The following is a 15,802-nucleotide window of genomic DNA, read 5'->3' as shown; positions in this document are numbered from 1 at the left end:
AGCTACAGATTTTAGTTAACATATCCCTCTTCCACAATGCCTCTAGTCTTATACAATAGGTACAGTTTCTTATGACATTCTAAAGCAGGTTTTTAAGAACCATAAAAGGTTATTTCAAGTTCTGTGGAACTGTTCCTTCCAAGACCATGTGGATGTGATTACTTTGTGAGCTCCAAGGTTGCTTATTCTTACACTGACAAATCAAGCTCTGCTGCAGGTCTTTGCTCTTAACACAGGAATTGCATAACTGACAAGATCTCACAGGATAAAAAAATAGTTTTCACCTTTGCCAAAGTGTTCATGTTCCTTTGACCTCAGTTTTCCATGTAATTTTCCGGTTTGGCACAAAAAAATACTGTCTGGTGTAAGGGAAGCAGTAGCTGTAAGCCATCTCAGGTTTATTTGGACTTTTGCATGTGTGTATTGGAAACAAACTGGTGAAATACAAAGTAAACAAAATCATTATAAGATAAAGTAGGTACTGAAGGGAATATCACTCTGTTTGTCAGCTGTGATGCTGTTTCAGGAAGAACCCTTTAGAAATCACAGAATATGCTGATTTGGAAGGGACCCACAAGGACTATTGAGTGCAGCTCTTGAGTGAATGGCCCTCAGAGAGTTTAAATCCACAACTTTATGGTTACCAGCACCATGCTCTGACCAACAGAGCTGGTCTCATCTGCAATGGATTGCAATTTTTGTGAGCAGACTTTCCATTTCTCTCTAGGAACCATCCTTTTCAATTGAATTGAGGCATAAAATTACCAATATCTAGAGAAATGGGTTAAAATTTATGGCCCTGGAGCTGCAAGGTATTTGGAAAATTGGAAACTAACACTCTGAGAAGGTTTCTCAGTGCTCAAAATACTCTTGAAAAAGTAAATTAAGGAGAGAGAAAACCAAGCAGACAGGTGTAGGGAAGATGAATGGATTCTATAAACACAGGTGAGGAAAATAAATATCTAGATGCTGTATGGCACATGGGAATCCCAGCAATATCTTGAGTCACATAGTGAAAATACATCAGCCTTTTGGGACTGTTGAAATCTGGAAGGTTGAAAATGTGGTTTCCATGAAATAGGGTGCAAAGGACTCCACTTTCACCACTGCTGGTGAGGTTGGGTGGTGTGTGGTGCTTAGTTCAGAGCATTGTGCTTCAAGAGAAAAACACACAGATAGGAGAAAAGGTAAAGGAAAAGATAGAGGAAACAGGGAATATTAGTAACATGACTAATAGAAAGAAAAGCAAATGCATGTAAGAAATCCTTACAGGGAGAGTGAAGACCTCTCATTCTTCACAAGCACAAGGAGAGGGGCAAGAAACAGCTTCTTATATGAGCCAAATAAGAGGAAAAACTTAGAAACTTGATACGGTGTCAACACTGGAACAGGCACCTCAGTGAGCTGAGTAATAGCTGCCCCTAGCAGTTAAAAACAGGGCAGACATGCACGTCAGAGATGGTTTAGGTGTACTTAGTGTTTTTGGAGGGATTTGAGAGAGCTCATCCAACTTATTCTGTATGTTCTTCATTGTAAAAGGTTGCAAAATCATGTAGCTATCTCCACTGGGCAACCCTTTCCTTCTGGCATTCTTGACTGCTGTAGCCCCACACAAGTTTGCATGTGAGTTTTGTTCCAGCTGCCTCTTTGCTATCTCAGAGTCTCCAGTTCCTCCCAGCCTCCTGGGACTGGGAGGAACCGAGGTCAGTAGGGTAACTTATCCTGAGAAAAATGCCTGTGAAGATGTTTGCAATGTGGAAGAGCTCTTTAATTTTTTGTAGGTAGCACTTTTTATGGAACTTTGTCCATACCCAGGGCCTTGGAAAGAAAATGGCTGGGTTGTAGCCTGCTGTCCTAGCTAACTCCTTTTCCTACCCTCATCCAAGGGCACACAGCCATGTTTGAAATCTGTCAAATTCACAAGTCTCTCCTTGAATCACCCACCTTGTATCCCTCGTAGAAGCCTCTGTTCCCCTTTGCACTGTTGATTGTCGCTGCTGCAACCATTTAGTTCCCATTTCCCCCAGTCTCTGTAAAAGAAGTACTTACTTGGCATGCCTGAGGTTGATGGTAAAAATGTGAAGTCTATACCCCACATTGCACTTAATAAAATACGTAATATCTACACAATGCTTATTGAAGAGATGATAAGTCAGTAACGTTTTGGCACGCTGTGTAAATGCTTCTTTGTGCACATTACTCTGCAGCTAATGTTTACAAAAATGAGACAATTACTTTTTATTTTTCTCACCTATACTGACTTTCTCAGAGCTTGAACACAGTTTTGTTTATTTTTTGTCTTAGTTTTGCTAAAAATGTCAGTGGTGACATAAGGTCAACATGGAGGATCCTTTTCAGTTGTCAGATAATCTTAAGTTTGATTGATATTTGCAAAATTTTCATTTTAATTTTGTCAGCTTCTAGAACTCATTATGGCATTCATTTCAAAAAAGACTCATTCACAATATTGTAGTGGAAGGTGTGAATGAATGGAGTCATGCCTTAATAATGGAAAATGGTTCAATCTTAAAAAGTCTATGCTGGGACCTGGACATCAAGAGTCCCATGTTAGTGTGCATTGCTGGAGTAATGGAAATTCAACACTTTTTCTCTCTCTGGTTCTGAAATCATATTGTTGTCGATGCCAGAAGGAATGGAGGTTAGGTCTTGGCTGAAATCTTATATATTTAAAGGTTTTTTGTTACCATACATATCTATTAATTGGGAAACAAACTGGGGAGAAAAAATCCTTTGAAATAAACCAGATTCCTAGTGGAATAAGAAAACTTCTTCTAGTGCATTTTCTCCCTCTGTGTCAGCTTTTATGGTTCTGTTTCTGGCAGGCATCTTTTGAGATTTCTTTAAAGATTGTTAAGAAATTTTCTCTTACATCAACAAACAACTTTCAGAGTTTGATAAAAGCTTTAATAAATGGTATCTTGCATAGAAGATTGGAGGTAAAGGGGCAAAAGAGGTTGTAGGGAGGGAAGTGCAGGGCTGCTTTCTAATTTGCTTTTACTTTCTAAGATCACCAAAATTAAAGTCGCAATCCAATTGAGTTTACAAGATAAATGCTTGTATAGGGTGCGTGAGTGTATAAAGATGTGTACTGAGAACTGTAATCAGCAACTTCATTTGTACTTGCAGGTTTGTGTTTATTAATGTTACACGGTCTTTAAGTTGCTCTTTCTCAGACTGCCCCAGCCTGTTGGCTAGCACTCAGTAAATGGTGAAGAACAAAATTCTAAGGAAACTCCTAGAGGTTGAGATAGTGCTACAGGAAGCCCCTCCCAACAACATTAGAAAAGTCTGGAAAATGTACAGTAGACCAAGTGTTTTGCTGAAGTTTTAAATGCTAGCAAAAAGCTTTCCAAGTTTTTCCTGGCAGTAAGGCTCCTGGACTCACCTGCTATTTTTTTTTTTAATTTTTTGTTTCCCCTTAGGGGGTGTACAGCGAACAGTAAGCAGAAATACCTCTGTGGAGTTCAGCTGAGCTACCAGTGAAATTCCTGTCTGAGAGCATATTGCATTATGGGCTCAGCAGAGCAGTAATGTGTTCACAACTCACTTTTTTAAACACAGTGACACCACTATGGTCTTTTTCCACAATACTTTGTGGTGGGGAGACAGGGTGCATGTGTATGTGTCTGTCTGGAAGTCCATGCCCCGAGGATGGAGGGAGCAAGTTTTACATGATGCACCTTCAGGACTGAAGGGAAAGAAAATACAGGATGCACATCTGGAACTGCTATACTAATGAGAGAATTAAGAGAGCACAGAGCACAGAGCATACACGTAAAACAGAAGGTCAGGCCTTTTTTAGCTCAAAGTCTAAGTTAAAAAACACATATTAGTAATTCATTACACACCCAGAATGTCTAAGGTATTGATTATTCACAGTGCCCAGGAGTGATGAAGGAATGCCACTTCTGATCCAAAAGTAGTGGAGATTAGCCGTATTATCCTGGAGCATTGCTCAGCAGGGGAAGAGGGAAAATCATGGAGTATGAAAGGCTTTTTTATGCTTAAGTAGAAATGGAAACTAATGAAGACTGTAGAACTAACGAAGACCCTACAGAAATTTCAAGGTGTTTTTAGTGATAACTGACTAAAAATGTATGTTTTCCAAATATGCTGTGTCTTACAGAAGGTACTCATTCCCACAGGACTAAAAATTGTTTAAAGCAGATGTAAATAATTTTAACTTTTTGCTTTTGATTTTAGTTCTGTTTTGTGGAATAGAAACAAGTGTTTCTTCTGTGGTTTTTTATTTATATCATTTTGTTTTCCTTTTTGTTCTGGTTTGTGTAAAACAAACAACCAACAGTCAACCAAGGAAAAGGCCCAAAGCAAATGAAAAAGTAAAACGAGAGGAATTGACAATATCAAATACAAGTAGTAGTAGAAAATACATCCAGCACTTGGAAAAAAAAGTGTATATTCATTTATATTAGAAACATTCTTGTATTAAAATCTAAAAAAAGGAGCAAAAAGTAAAGACTGCCACATATTCTGCACATGTTTAGCTTCAGGCACTGTCACTGGTTTTGGTGATAATGTGAAGGAGGTCAAACATATGGTAAGTCCTTTCAAAAATTAATCTCAGAGACTGTTGCCTAAGAGGCCTGTGGAGTCAGTGCTTGTCTGCAGGAGCCTGGCTGCTGCTGGTTGGATTTTTTTCTCCAGCTGTAAATCTCATTTTAAAAATACCAGCATATACCAGATGCTTACCAAATAACACTCTTCGATGCAATTATTTGCAAAAGCTGCCAGGGGGGTATTAGGAGCTCTCAAAGGGAGCAGAGTGTCTGCAAAACCCACTCAGCATGAAGATACTGTTCTTGCTTATAAATACACAAATCCCTGTGTTAGGACCACATAGCCATAGCATGGACTCAGAAGCCTTGGGGAAAATGTTCTTTCATTTGCTGAAACAGTGAATTTCTAAGTAAAACAAGATGCAGAAGAGGAAGAGGCAAGGAGCTGGGTAGTATAGGTTTTTCCTCCACAGTGTGAGAAGATGATTTGGAGGTCTCTGCAACTCAATTAGGTGATCTTGAGCAAGCCATTGAACTTTGTGTCTTGGGTTCTTCAGCTAAATATTTGTGCCTCTTTTGCTTGCAGACACACTGTGAAAATACACGCCTGTGGTTGCTGTTGTTGTAGGTAGTGAGATCAGAGCAGGCCTGTGCTGGACTAAGTAAAAGCTTCATGGGGAAGTTTATGTGTAACGATCAAATTCACCAAAAATGTACTTAATTTAAAAACTCTGCCCAATCCAGGTATGGACGTGTTTGTGGAATGCATTTCTGGCTGTCTCTTGCTTGTCCCTTATCTGTGCTGTCACAGTCACACAGCTGCAGAGTCAGTGTTACTTAAGGGGTGGCCTTTGTACATTTCCCTGACAGGCCTGAACATTGATGTGACAGCAGGACATGTGATGTGGAGAAAATCATGGCCCTCTGAAAATATTGTCCGTCTGTAAAACTTGTTATTCTGCTGGTAACTAAGTTGTGGTTACTGTATTAATTTCTGCTTTCCTTTATAAAGAGTTTCTGTTGAGATCAGTACCAAGGTGGAGGGAGTGTGCTCAGCAGCAGCATGCATCCCTCATACACTCGTTGTATCTTGTGTATCATACTGCTAAAATATCCTTAGAGCCTCTAAATGTACTGCCCATGGCATTTGCTTGACTATCAAAGTTATATTTTAGTTGTCTTCCAGTCTTTTACTTGGTTTCCATGGAGAAACTGGGAGGACGAGTGGAAAATACTTGTAGGCAATGTCAGCACACAGGGAAAACAGTTGAAATAACCTTACAGCAAAGGTAACTTTTCTTAGTAGCAAAAAAAAAAAAAAAAATCTCAAGTTTTGTGCTTGATTTTGGCAACTAAAATGAACTAAAGAAGGTAAAGAAGTAGCAAATTTTTTTGGGGAGTTGAGTTGACTGCTTTCCAGTGTGACAAATAGGCCTAGAAATAAGTATGTAAATATTGTATAACAATTCTCCAACAACTTTCTGGGCATGCTGTTTCTTCATCAGTCACTTTTTTGGGCTTTTTTTTTTTTTTCCAGCTGAAGTTCACTTTAGTCCATTGGAAAGGAGGTTTTTTTGTGTGCACATGAAGAACTAGTCACTGGGCTCTTGGATGAACTTCTGAGTTTCAGTTTCCATGACTGAGATATTAACTTCTCTGATGACACATTGAAAATAATTGTATACATTGAGCTTTTCCCATCTGCCCAGATCTGGTGAAGGAATCAGAGCTCTTTTTTGGCCTCCTGCTGAATGGCTGAAGGAGCTGAGAGATGAAGGACTGCAGCATTCTCTGCCCCAAAGAGCTCACAGCTGTGTCAAGGTTATGGACAGTTACTTTCTGCCAAAAAAAGGCTGAGACTCAAACATAATAATAATTCAATTCCATGTTTAATTAAGAGTATAAAGAATAAAAATCCTTGGATTTTAAAAAAATCCTTCCACTGTTGTCTCCTCTTCAGGACTCAGAACTGCATCATCTCCTTTGCTCACATGGCTTTTGAAATATGTTTTCTCACTCTGACTGGTAGAAGTGACTGCTTAACCCCCAACAAACCTCAAGTCCATCATACTCCATTAGCAAATGGGGTAGCAGGGTGCTGTGCTGTGCAGAGAGCTCTGTCTTTGTCTAGTGCTCACTGAAATTGTGTGTTCTATCTTCCAGATTCCGACCTGAGCATGCGAACGCTCAGCACACCCAGTCCAGCATTAATATTTCCACCGAATTCCCCTGGGTTCCAAAATGGCAGAGGTTCGTCGACGTCCTCATCCTCAGTCACTGGGGAAACCGTTGCCATGGTCCATTCGCCGCCTCCCACCCGTCTCACCCATCCTCTCATCCGGCTGGCATCCAAGCACCAGAAGGAGCAGGCCAACATAGACCGGCTGCCCGACCACGCCATGATCCAGATCTTCTCCTTCCTGCCCACCAACCAGCTGTGCCGCTGTGCCCGCGTGTGCCGCCGCTGGTACAACCTGGCCTGGGACCCGCGGCTTTGGAGGACAATTCGCCTGACTGGCGAGACAATCAACGTAGACAGGGCTCTCAAAGTGCTGACCCGGAGGCTTTGTCAGGATACTCCCAACGTATGTCTCATGTTGGAGACGGTAATTGTTAGTGGCTGCAGGCGGCTCACAGACAGAGGACTCTACACCATTGCCCAGTGCTGTCCAGAACTGCGGAGGCTGGAGGTGTCTGGCTGTTACAACATCTCCAATGAGGCAGTCTTTGATGTCGTGTCACTGTGTCCAAACCTGGAACACCTGGATGTGTCAGGTAACAGGGAATGTTCCAATACAGGTGCTTTTGAAGTTTGTCAAACTCCATAACTGCACACGCTTATCCTTTCAGTGTTGCCTTTCAAAGTAGGAATGACTGTCTCCTAGCAGAGCGCCTGTGAGACAGGCACCACTAAACTCTCAGTGCCCCTAATGCCAGCAACACCTCTGGAGTGGCCAGGGCCTCTTCCAAAGGAAGTGAGCTAGCAGAGGTGGCCTGTTCAAATGGCACAAGGAGTTATTACAGATTTTGGCACAAAGCCATAGAAGGGCCCACACTGAGGTCAGTGTTACATCAAGTGGTGAAGCCTAGTTACTTCAGCAAAATTTGTTTATCTTTTTCACACACATGTATGTGTAGATTATATATCGGTAATCAATACATCTGTAATCTGGTAAGTGACTTGAGGAGGAGCTCAGAATAAGTGCTAGGCCTTTTTTCTGAGTATTAATATCTGTTGTCATCCCCAGCTAAACTCCAAGGTCCCCTTGTTTCCATTGCTATTTTAACAAGACTTAGTGCACTTGAACTTTTTTCTCTTTTCTTCCCCTTTTTTTTTTTTTAAAGCTGTTTAGATCAGCAGAAATATTTTAGACAATTTTCTTCAAACTTGCTCTGGGGAAACAAGATGTTTTTTTCCCAAGGTCAGCTGCACAGTATTTCCTCTTGCAAATAGGTTGGCACTTAATGGAAAGGATGCAGCCAAGCAGAGCACTGAAGTAAATTTGCTGCTCAACATTTACTTTGTGATCTCATCTGTTATCAGTCTAATGCCATCATAAATCAGTCGAACCAGACTTGCCATTGCAGAGGTACCAGTGGCAACAAGAATGATGAAGACGGGATTAAACAGCAGGGGATAGAAAGTGATGCTATTGAGTCACTGGTACCAGATGCTTTTTCCAAGGCTACCTATCTGGAGTACACTGATTTGCATTCTTTTCTCTGCCTTTTTATTTTTTTAAAGCTGATTTACCCAATTCTCTCACTCCATTCCTAGGATGACAGAATGTCATGGAAGGCATCATAACAAATGTCAATAAATCAGAATTATGCCCTTTTTGTGATTGCTTTCTGAAACACAAGGCAATAAGGAGTCTATGGAACTCCACAGGAGTCTATTCACAGTGACCTTATATATGAATTACTTGTTGTTGGTACACACTGGCATTAGTTCTGGATTGCTAATCACACATTCAGGTTGAAGGATCTCCAGTGTCAGGAAAAAATGTAGGCACCTGTTTGATTTAGACCTAGAGCTTTGAAGCTCACACTCTGGGGGCAGTTAGGGGGTTGAAAATGCTTTGGTCCACACCTCTTATTTATGGATGTGCTGTAGAACAAAGGTGACTTTTTCAAAGGCAGGGAAAAGGAAAAGATGATACCAGGTTTTGCAGTGGGTTCTTTTGGGGTCTGTCTTCATTTGTGGTTTTCCCAGCCCTCTTACTCTCGGACCCAGCAGGTAGTGTCTGTCCCCAAGAGCTCATCAGTTTGGTATAAAGTGTACAGGGGTCGAATAAAATTCCTGTATTCCTTCAATTTTGTCTCATCAAAGAGCTAGAAAAGTAATTTTAATTTTGTTTTTTCCTAAGTTGTTCTTTTTGTTTGGAGCATGTGAGGGGGAAATCCTGCTTTTGAACATGCTTAGAAGTCAGGGTGTTTGGGTTCAGATATAGCTTTTGCTGCATGTACCATATGAATTGAGGATAATCAGTCTCCAAGCCCTTGTTTTGAGTCCACTTTTTTCCATTGTAATGTGGGTAATTTTGGAGGATGTTTTGGAAAGAGGATTTCATTTTCCCATTCTTCTCTCTGTAGTTTGAGGACAAGGCTTGCACCTACATGTTTAGGAAATTCTCGGGACTGAAGTGTTACACTGGTTTGGTTCCATACTGAGCAAGAGGATGTGGGGGTGTGTGTTGGGGGGTGATGCTAGTTGCTAGATAATTAAATCCCAGTTCACAGTTGTATATCTAGTTGAATCCTTTTCCCCTTTGGATGGCTACTTGGCAGCAAAAATGTACCAAAATCTTTAATGTCAAAACCAGATGTTTGTATTAATTTTAGGAGCTTTCCACAATGTAAGTTCTGTCACTGTCAGCATCCACTTTGTGGGCAGGTCTGAGATATTGCTAGAAGGTGGTTGAGCTTGACTGCAAGTTATTGTCTAACACTCCAGCCAATATGTTTTTCGGTCTGTTTGGACGTTTCTCCTCCTTTTTAGAAATCAGTTATACTTTATGGAAAAGCCTGTCACAAGAGCTTTATTTTTACACTTTGTATTATTTAGGACAGGAAGATTGTTGCGGGCCCAGGAACCTGACATTTTGCCTAAAAATCAGTCGCTTCTGTATCACCATGGACTCATTTTTCTGGTGAAACTGTTTTGAATATCCTTCCCATGAAATGTTTTACAGTGTAGCCAAAGTAACTAGACATGGCAGTGCTGAGCTTGACAAAACCATGATCGCACAACTGATGTATGTGACTCCAGCCCTGCTGAGAGACTTCTGACCCGTTCACTTTCTAATTACAGTCATTAAACCTTCTTGGACTCTCAGCAGACAGAATGTTCTCCTTGGCCTTGTGGATGCATCATTCTCATTAAGCTGGTTTTAAATTTGAATTCTGGTTAGAATATAAAATATCCAGACCGACTTCTTAATCCAGCAACCTTCTCAGCCAAATGCAACAGCAGCAGCTACATCAGGTGCAGCAGAACTCTGCCTAGGTGCCAGCTTCTTCTGTGAAACTCTTTCCATGCATTTTGTATCACCTACTTCAAAGAATATATTAGTGGTGAATTTTTTACACCATTAGTATTGTTCTGGTTCCCTTCAAAACAATCCTTTGTGTTACTGAGTGTGTATATAGTACTTACCTGAAGGCAAAAGTGTTTCCAGAGATTGCTCCAGAGCGATGGATCTGAAACAGTATAAAGAGAAAATAGCAATCAGTTTTAAGATGTTTGTTGAACGGAGTGTTTTACTTCAAGGTCTTTCTTCCACATGATCTGTGCACAATTTGCTCATTTAATTGTGTGAGGTCTAAAGTAAACTTTGCATCTGTTCAACTAAATTTGAAATCCAAATTAAAGATCTACCATAAATTTTAATGATGAATGTTGAAATCTAGTTGCAGGTGGCAAAATGTTTCAAGTCTATATCCCACATTTCTTACAGCATTTGTGTGAGTCCACACGGTCATCTCAAGTGATATTTTTCCTTTTTGCTTTTAAGAACTGAACCATGTTCATACCTTCCACTAAGCCTCTGAATGACAACCTCTAATAGCAAGTGGTATAGCTTTGGGTCATGTAAGTTTTTGAGGCAGTCTCCATACATCATCATGCTCTTTAATTCCACACTACAGTATTTTGCAGAGTTTCTGATACATGGAGCTGTAAGGTCATCACTTTTTATGAGTCACTTCATACTGCTTGGCCAGCATTCCAGCAATAAAGAAAAGGTGTTTTTATTTCTACCTGGGGGCACCTCTTTGAGCATAACCTGCAGAAATTCTCTGAGTAGCCATTTATGGCTAAAACTGTTGGGCCTTAATCACTAATGGGTAGACTCTCATTTCTTGCAGCTGTTTCTAGCTATGCTAATGCAAAGTGCCCAGCTAAATTTGGCACAGTTTAAGAATTTTCCTAAGAAGCCGAAGACTGCCAGTTTGCAGTGCAGCAGAAACCACACTTTCCAAAAAAAGCTTTCGCTCTCCACTATGCAATGAGTTGAGGTTAAAAATGGGGAAAGTCTGTGTGTATTTTTCCCTTTAATCTAGTTCTTTGTCTTTCCTGGTGTTTCTCCTCCGGTCTAGTTACCTCCATTCATGGCCAGACTTTCTCATTGGACACAATCCTTTTCTTTGTCTGTCCGTGTCCTCGCATGCCCTTATTAGTCTGTTGGCTCCTACCAGTTCGCTCCATCCTCCTTAAGTTATCCAAATCTCCACCCTTCTGCAAGCACACAGTTGGGCCATAGTTTTGCATCCTTCCCACATTGCAGGCTTGGGGCTGGATTCACATCTGTTCTCCAAATGCTTGGGGCAGGGGAGGAGGGAAAAGGGAGCTGGGTTGTGTTTTCTATAATGAGTTTGGATGGTGAAAGAGCCTCTGATGTTGGTTTGCAAATTCAGCCAGTCAGCAACGAGACTGATCAAAAAACTGTATTGGTTGTCATGTAGTATCCTTTTCTCTGACTGTCACTGGGTTTATATTGCAGTAACAGATCATAGGCTGTCCCCAGATAGGCCCAGGAGCACCATTTTACATGTGGGATATGGACAAAATCAGTCCGTTGCTTTCCAGGGCTCATAATCTCAAAGGAACCTCACTGACTCCATGGAGTTTATTGTTTCCTCTGGTGTGGGGACTCAGCCCAGCAAATCAGAGCAGTCAGTCAGGATGATTCCACTCTTGCAACATGAGGATACCTTCATCATGTCCAGCACGCCACATCCACCTTTCTAGTCCTGCAGTGTGCTTTGTTTTTACTGCTTGCTTAAACTCACTGTGTTTTTCCACTTAGGCTGCTCCAAAGTAACGTGCATCAGTCTGACTCGCGAGGCCTCCATCAAGCTGTCTCCCTTGCACGGGAAGCAAATCTCCATCCGCTACTTGGACATGACAGACTGCTTCGTCCTGGAGGACGAAGGACTGCACACCATTGCCGCCCACTGCACTCAGCTGACCCACCTGTACCTGCGCCGCTGCGTCCGCATCACTGACGAGGGTCTGCGCTACCTGATGATTTACTGCACATCCATCAAGGAACTGAGCGTGAGCGACTGCCGCTTCGTCAGCGACTTTGGCATGCGGGAGATCGCCAAGCTGGAGTCGCGTCTCCGATACCTGAGCATCGCTCACTGCGGCCGCATCACGGACGTGGGCATCCGATACATCGCCAAATACTGCAGCAAGCTGCGCTACCTCAACGCGCGGGGCTGCGAGGGCATCACGGACCACGGCGTGGAGTACCTCGCCAAGAATTGCACAAAACTCAAATCGCTGGACATCGGCAAGTGCCCTCTGGTCTCAGACACCGGCCTGGAGTTTCTAGCCCTCAACTGCTTTAACCTAAAGCGCCTGAGCCTGAAATCCTGCGAGAGCATCACTGGGCAGGGCCTGCAGATTGTAGCTGCCAACTGTTTTGACCTGCAGATGTTGAACGTGCAGGACTGCGAAGTCTCTGTGGATGCTCTGCGATTCGTTAAACGACATTGCAAGCGCTGTATTATAGAGCACACCAACCCTGCTTTTTTCTGAAGGGACACTCCACACCTGTCATTGCAATGCAGTTTTAGAAACACTGATGTATAAACACACGCTCCCATATTCAGTAATGCTGTCTTTTCTGTCGCTCACGGGAGTCAGTTTTTCTTGTACCTTATGGGTGAGGGGTTTTCTAGAAGACTGTTTTGTTTGCTTTTTGTATGATCACTTTTTAAGGTGCCGTGGGTCTCTGTGGAGAGGCCGCCTTAATGCAAAAGCAATGAGTGCTCAGCATCCCCGGTGGGGTGTCATTTCCATAAGAGCCATGATCTTGTCCCAGGCTACAGTAGCTGCCTCCAAAGGAAATAGCACATAATCCCTCCTTTGGAAATGCTACTAAGCTGTGTCAAATACGTCTGAATTCTAGCTGTGCTCATGAAGCTAACTATGCAATATTGTGTCTGTGTTCCCCAACTTTTTCCAATATGGCTGATAGTCATCCATTGTAATCCCTCAGGATCTCAGAACTGGGTATCTTAAACATACCCATTTGAAGCAGAGTAAGACCTGCTGGCCATTGCTGAGCACTTCTGCTGTGTGAATCTGGAGATTGTGCCCATGCATGGATTCTCTTGGGAAGCCCACCTCCAGGTCACTCATGCATCATCGCTACTTGCCTTCATTTCTAAATTTGTCCTCTCCAGCCTGTATAGTACCATCCTGTGGTAGTAGAGAAGTGATGTATTCACCTGAGTGAAGGAGAACAAATGAGATATTGGTGGCCTGGCAAAAGGAAAAGCCAGCAAGCCAGCCTGAGAAGCTGCTGTAAGTCTGCAACAAGCTGAGATAGTACTGTAGGACAGCAGAGAGGCTCTGAGGCATTGTGGAGCAGCTTGCACGGGGCAGTCCCAATTGCTGTGCTGTGTGGCTGTCACCAGAAAGTCTGGCTTTGTCCCTTTGCTGTACCTTTTCAGCACCACTGCAGTGGATGTTCCCTGAGCAAAGCAGGGACTTGAGTTTAGGTCAAGCTAGTATGTGCCTTAACACACTTGGAAACCTGACCCTTCTCTGTGGCCTTCCAGTTCAAAGGATAGATGGCTGATCTCAAGACTTCAAAGACCTGATGTTAGATAACACCCCTAGGGACAGAGGGCCTTGGAGTGTTATTCACATTAGATTTAGATTCTTTGAGACTTTGGCTCTGTGTGTTCCCTTAGGCTGGAGATGCAGCTGTGTTCAACAAAGAATTAAATAGCAGAGTTGCCCTGTGACACTAGGAGCTCCTTGTACTCTCATGGTCACTCTTGCTCTTGCATGAGCAGGAGTTTTTGGAAGTCCCACATCTCGTTGGCTCCTTCCCCAGAGCATGTGGTTGATTCATGGTTACTTTCTTCACAATTTTCTGGCAGCTGTTCCTCTGCATTTTCACGTGTAATGCTCAGATCTGAAAGCCAGACACGTGAAGGGTGATGATATTTTCAGGCAGGCCCCCTGCGCCTGACTGACAGGTGAATTCATATGCTCAGCTCAAACACTGTGTCTCATAAGGGAAGCGCTGTGTCTGGTTTTCATAAGCAGTAGTTCCATCATCTCCAGACAACACTAATAAAATCAGTGCTATGAAGTGAAAATCAATATGCCTAAGAAAAACACGTAACTGCTGAGGAAATGCTTATAGCAATGCTCTCTCAAATTAAAAAAAAAAAAGGGCAATGGTTTGGACATATCCCTGGAGAGGGAACTTGTCCTACCCCTGCAAAAATTTCTGTAACTTATGTATCTTCCTCCAAATTTGGATTTTTTAATATACAGGATGGCATCAGCTCTGAATTATAAATTAAGTTATACTAAGACAAAGAGGGCCATGGAAAATGAATTTGTCATTGCTACTGCTACTGGTCAGTGACTAATATGAGGTGATCCCATCCCTTGGACAGTTAATTTCATTTTGGTTTTCCTTTCCATATTTCTAAAATAAGAGATTCTTCTCCAGCAAGTAATACAGTATATTTTATCTGAGCCAGCTATACTTTCTGTTTATCCTTTATCTAAAAATGGCCTCAAGAAATTTAAATGTTGAGCCCTGAGGATGGTGGGATTTTGAGCCATTTGCACTCATGAAATATAAGGCCTCACTAGTAACATTTAATTGTTTATTAAAAAAAAAAGCTACTTTTCTGGCTATGTTGAAGTGAGTGAATAGTGCTACGTGGTTTTTAAAGTTTCTAATGTTTCAATTTGGCCTGTACTGTACAAATCTCACTATAAAGCCTTAATTTGCTACCAAGAAATAAAGCAATATATTGGTAACTGATGAGCATGCAGCGTCATTTGCACTAAGTGATTAATTGCTAGTGAAAAAGAAAAAATTAACTATTTATAAAACTCATAAAATAGGTGAGTGATTGAGTTTATCAACCCATCAGGTAGGTAAATGACTGTGAAAAGTGGGAAAAAAATTATTATGGATTATGACCTCACCTATCTCTCTAAAATTTGATTTTCCTCATGTGGTTCTTCTTGACCCTGAAACATAATCAGAAACTGGAAGTATAAGTAAAAGAAAAAACCAACATATTAAAAAAATGTATAAAAATTTCAGGAGGGCCTCTGCATTGGTTTAAAGGCATGTTAACATATTTGATGAGAAAAGTAAAATGGAATGACTGAAAGAATAGAGCACTTACTGGAGCAGTGTTTCCTTTTGCATGCTGTAGAAACCCTTCTCAGGGGGGCACTGGTGGAAAGTCAATAAAGGTAATTTTTCTAAGCCAAATATTTTTAAGTACATAGTCTTACATGATCTGAGTTGGTACTCTGAGACTGCTACTTATTTCAAGACAATTTGAGCTTAACTTATTGATGCAGCTTGCCTGATTTGACTTTTAACCTTTTTTCCTATGTCTACTTCCAAAATGACAGAACCAGAAAATACTGGAAAAAAACTGCACTGGAAAAAACTGAAACAGTGCATGTGGAACTGAGTTTGCTGGAAAAGTTGCAATGTGTGACTGATGTGTCTTCTAGTTTAGGGTTAGCAAAGACTATAAATTTCCTGAGTGAAAACATAGGTGATTCTTGAACCATAAAATTCAGGCTCAGGCACCGAGGCTTCTTCTGCTCTGCAATAGCATATGGTGATCTCATCAAAGGAAGGCAGCAATGAATCACATCAGTCAGGCTGGCATGTTGTTTATGTCTTCGGAATCATTTGTGTCCTCTGGAGAGGAGTCTCTTAGAAAAGGCACATCTAAACTACCATGCACTGTGA

The 15,802-nt window shown here is 41.7% G+C and overlaps 1 protein-coding gene across 3 annotated transcripts in view; it reads left to right on the top strand.

Moving 5' to 3' along the window:
* The window catches only part of FBXL7 (F-box and leucine rich repeat protein 7), a 171,699-nt gene extending 156,189 nt beyond the window's left edge, over nucleotides 1–15,510 (top strand). For all 3 annotated transcript variants that reach the window (XM_039714892.1, XM_039714890.1, XM_039714891.1), the window contains 2 exons: nucleotides 6,702–7,313; nucleotides 11,849–15,510. In XM_039714892.1, the coding sequence (XP_039570826.1) occupies nucleotides 6,716–7,313; nucleotides 11,849–12,585 (1,335 nt within the window). In that variant the 5' untranslated portion in view covers nucleotides 6,702–6,715 and the 3' untranslated portion in view covers nucleotides 12,586–15,510. The remainder of the gene's footprint in view (nucleotides 1–6,701; nucleotides 7,314–11,848) is intronic.
* Nucleotides 15,511–15,802: the final 292 nt, after the last annotated feature.

The sequence above is a fragment of the Passer montanus genome, unplaced genomic scaffold (genome assembly GCF_014805655.1).
Source record: "Passer montanus isolate IOZ18808 unplaced genomic scaffold, ASM1480565v1 scaffold31, whole genome shotgun sequence".
In the NCBI taxonomy this organism is placed as follows: Eukaryota; Metazoa; Chordata; class Aves; order Passeriformes; family Passeridae; genus Passer; species Passer montanus.
This window is presented reverse-complemented; position numbering and strand designations above follow the sequence as displayed.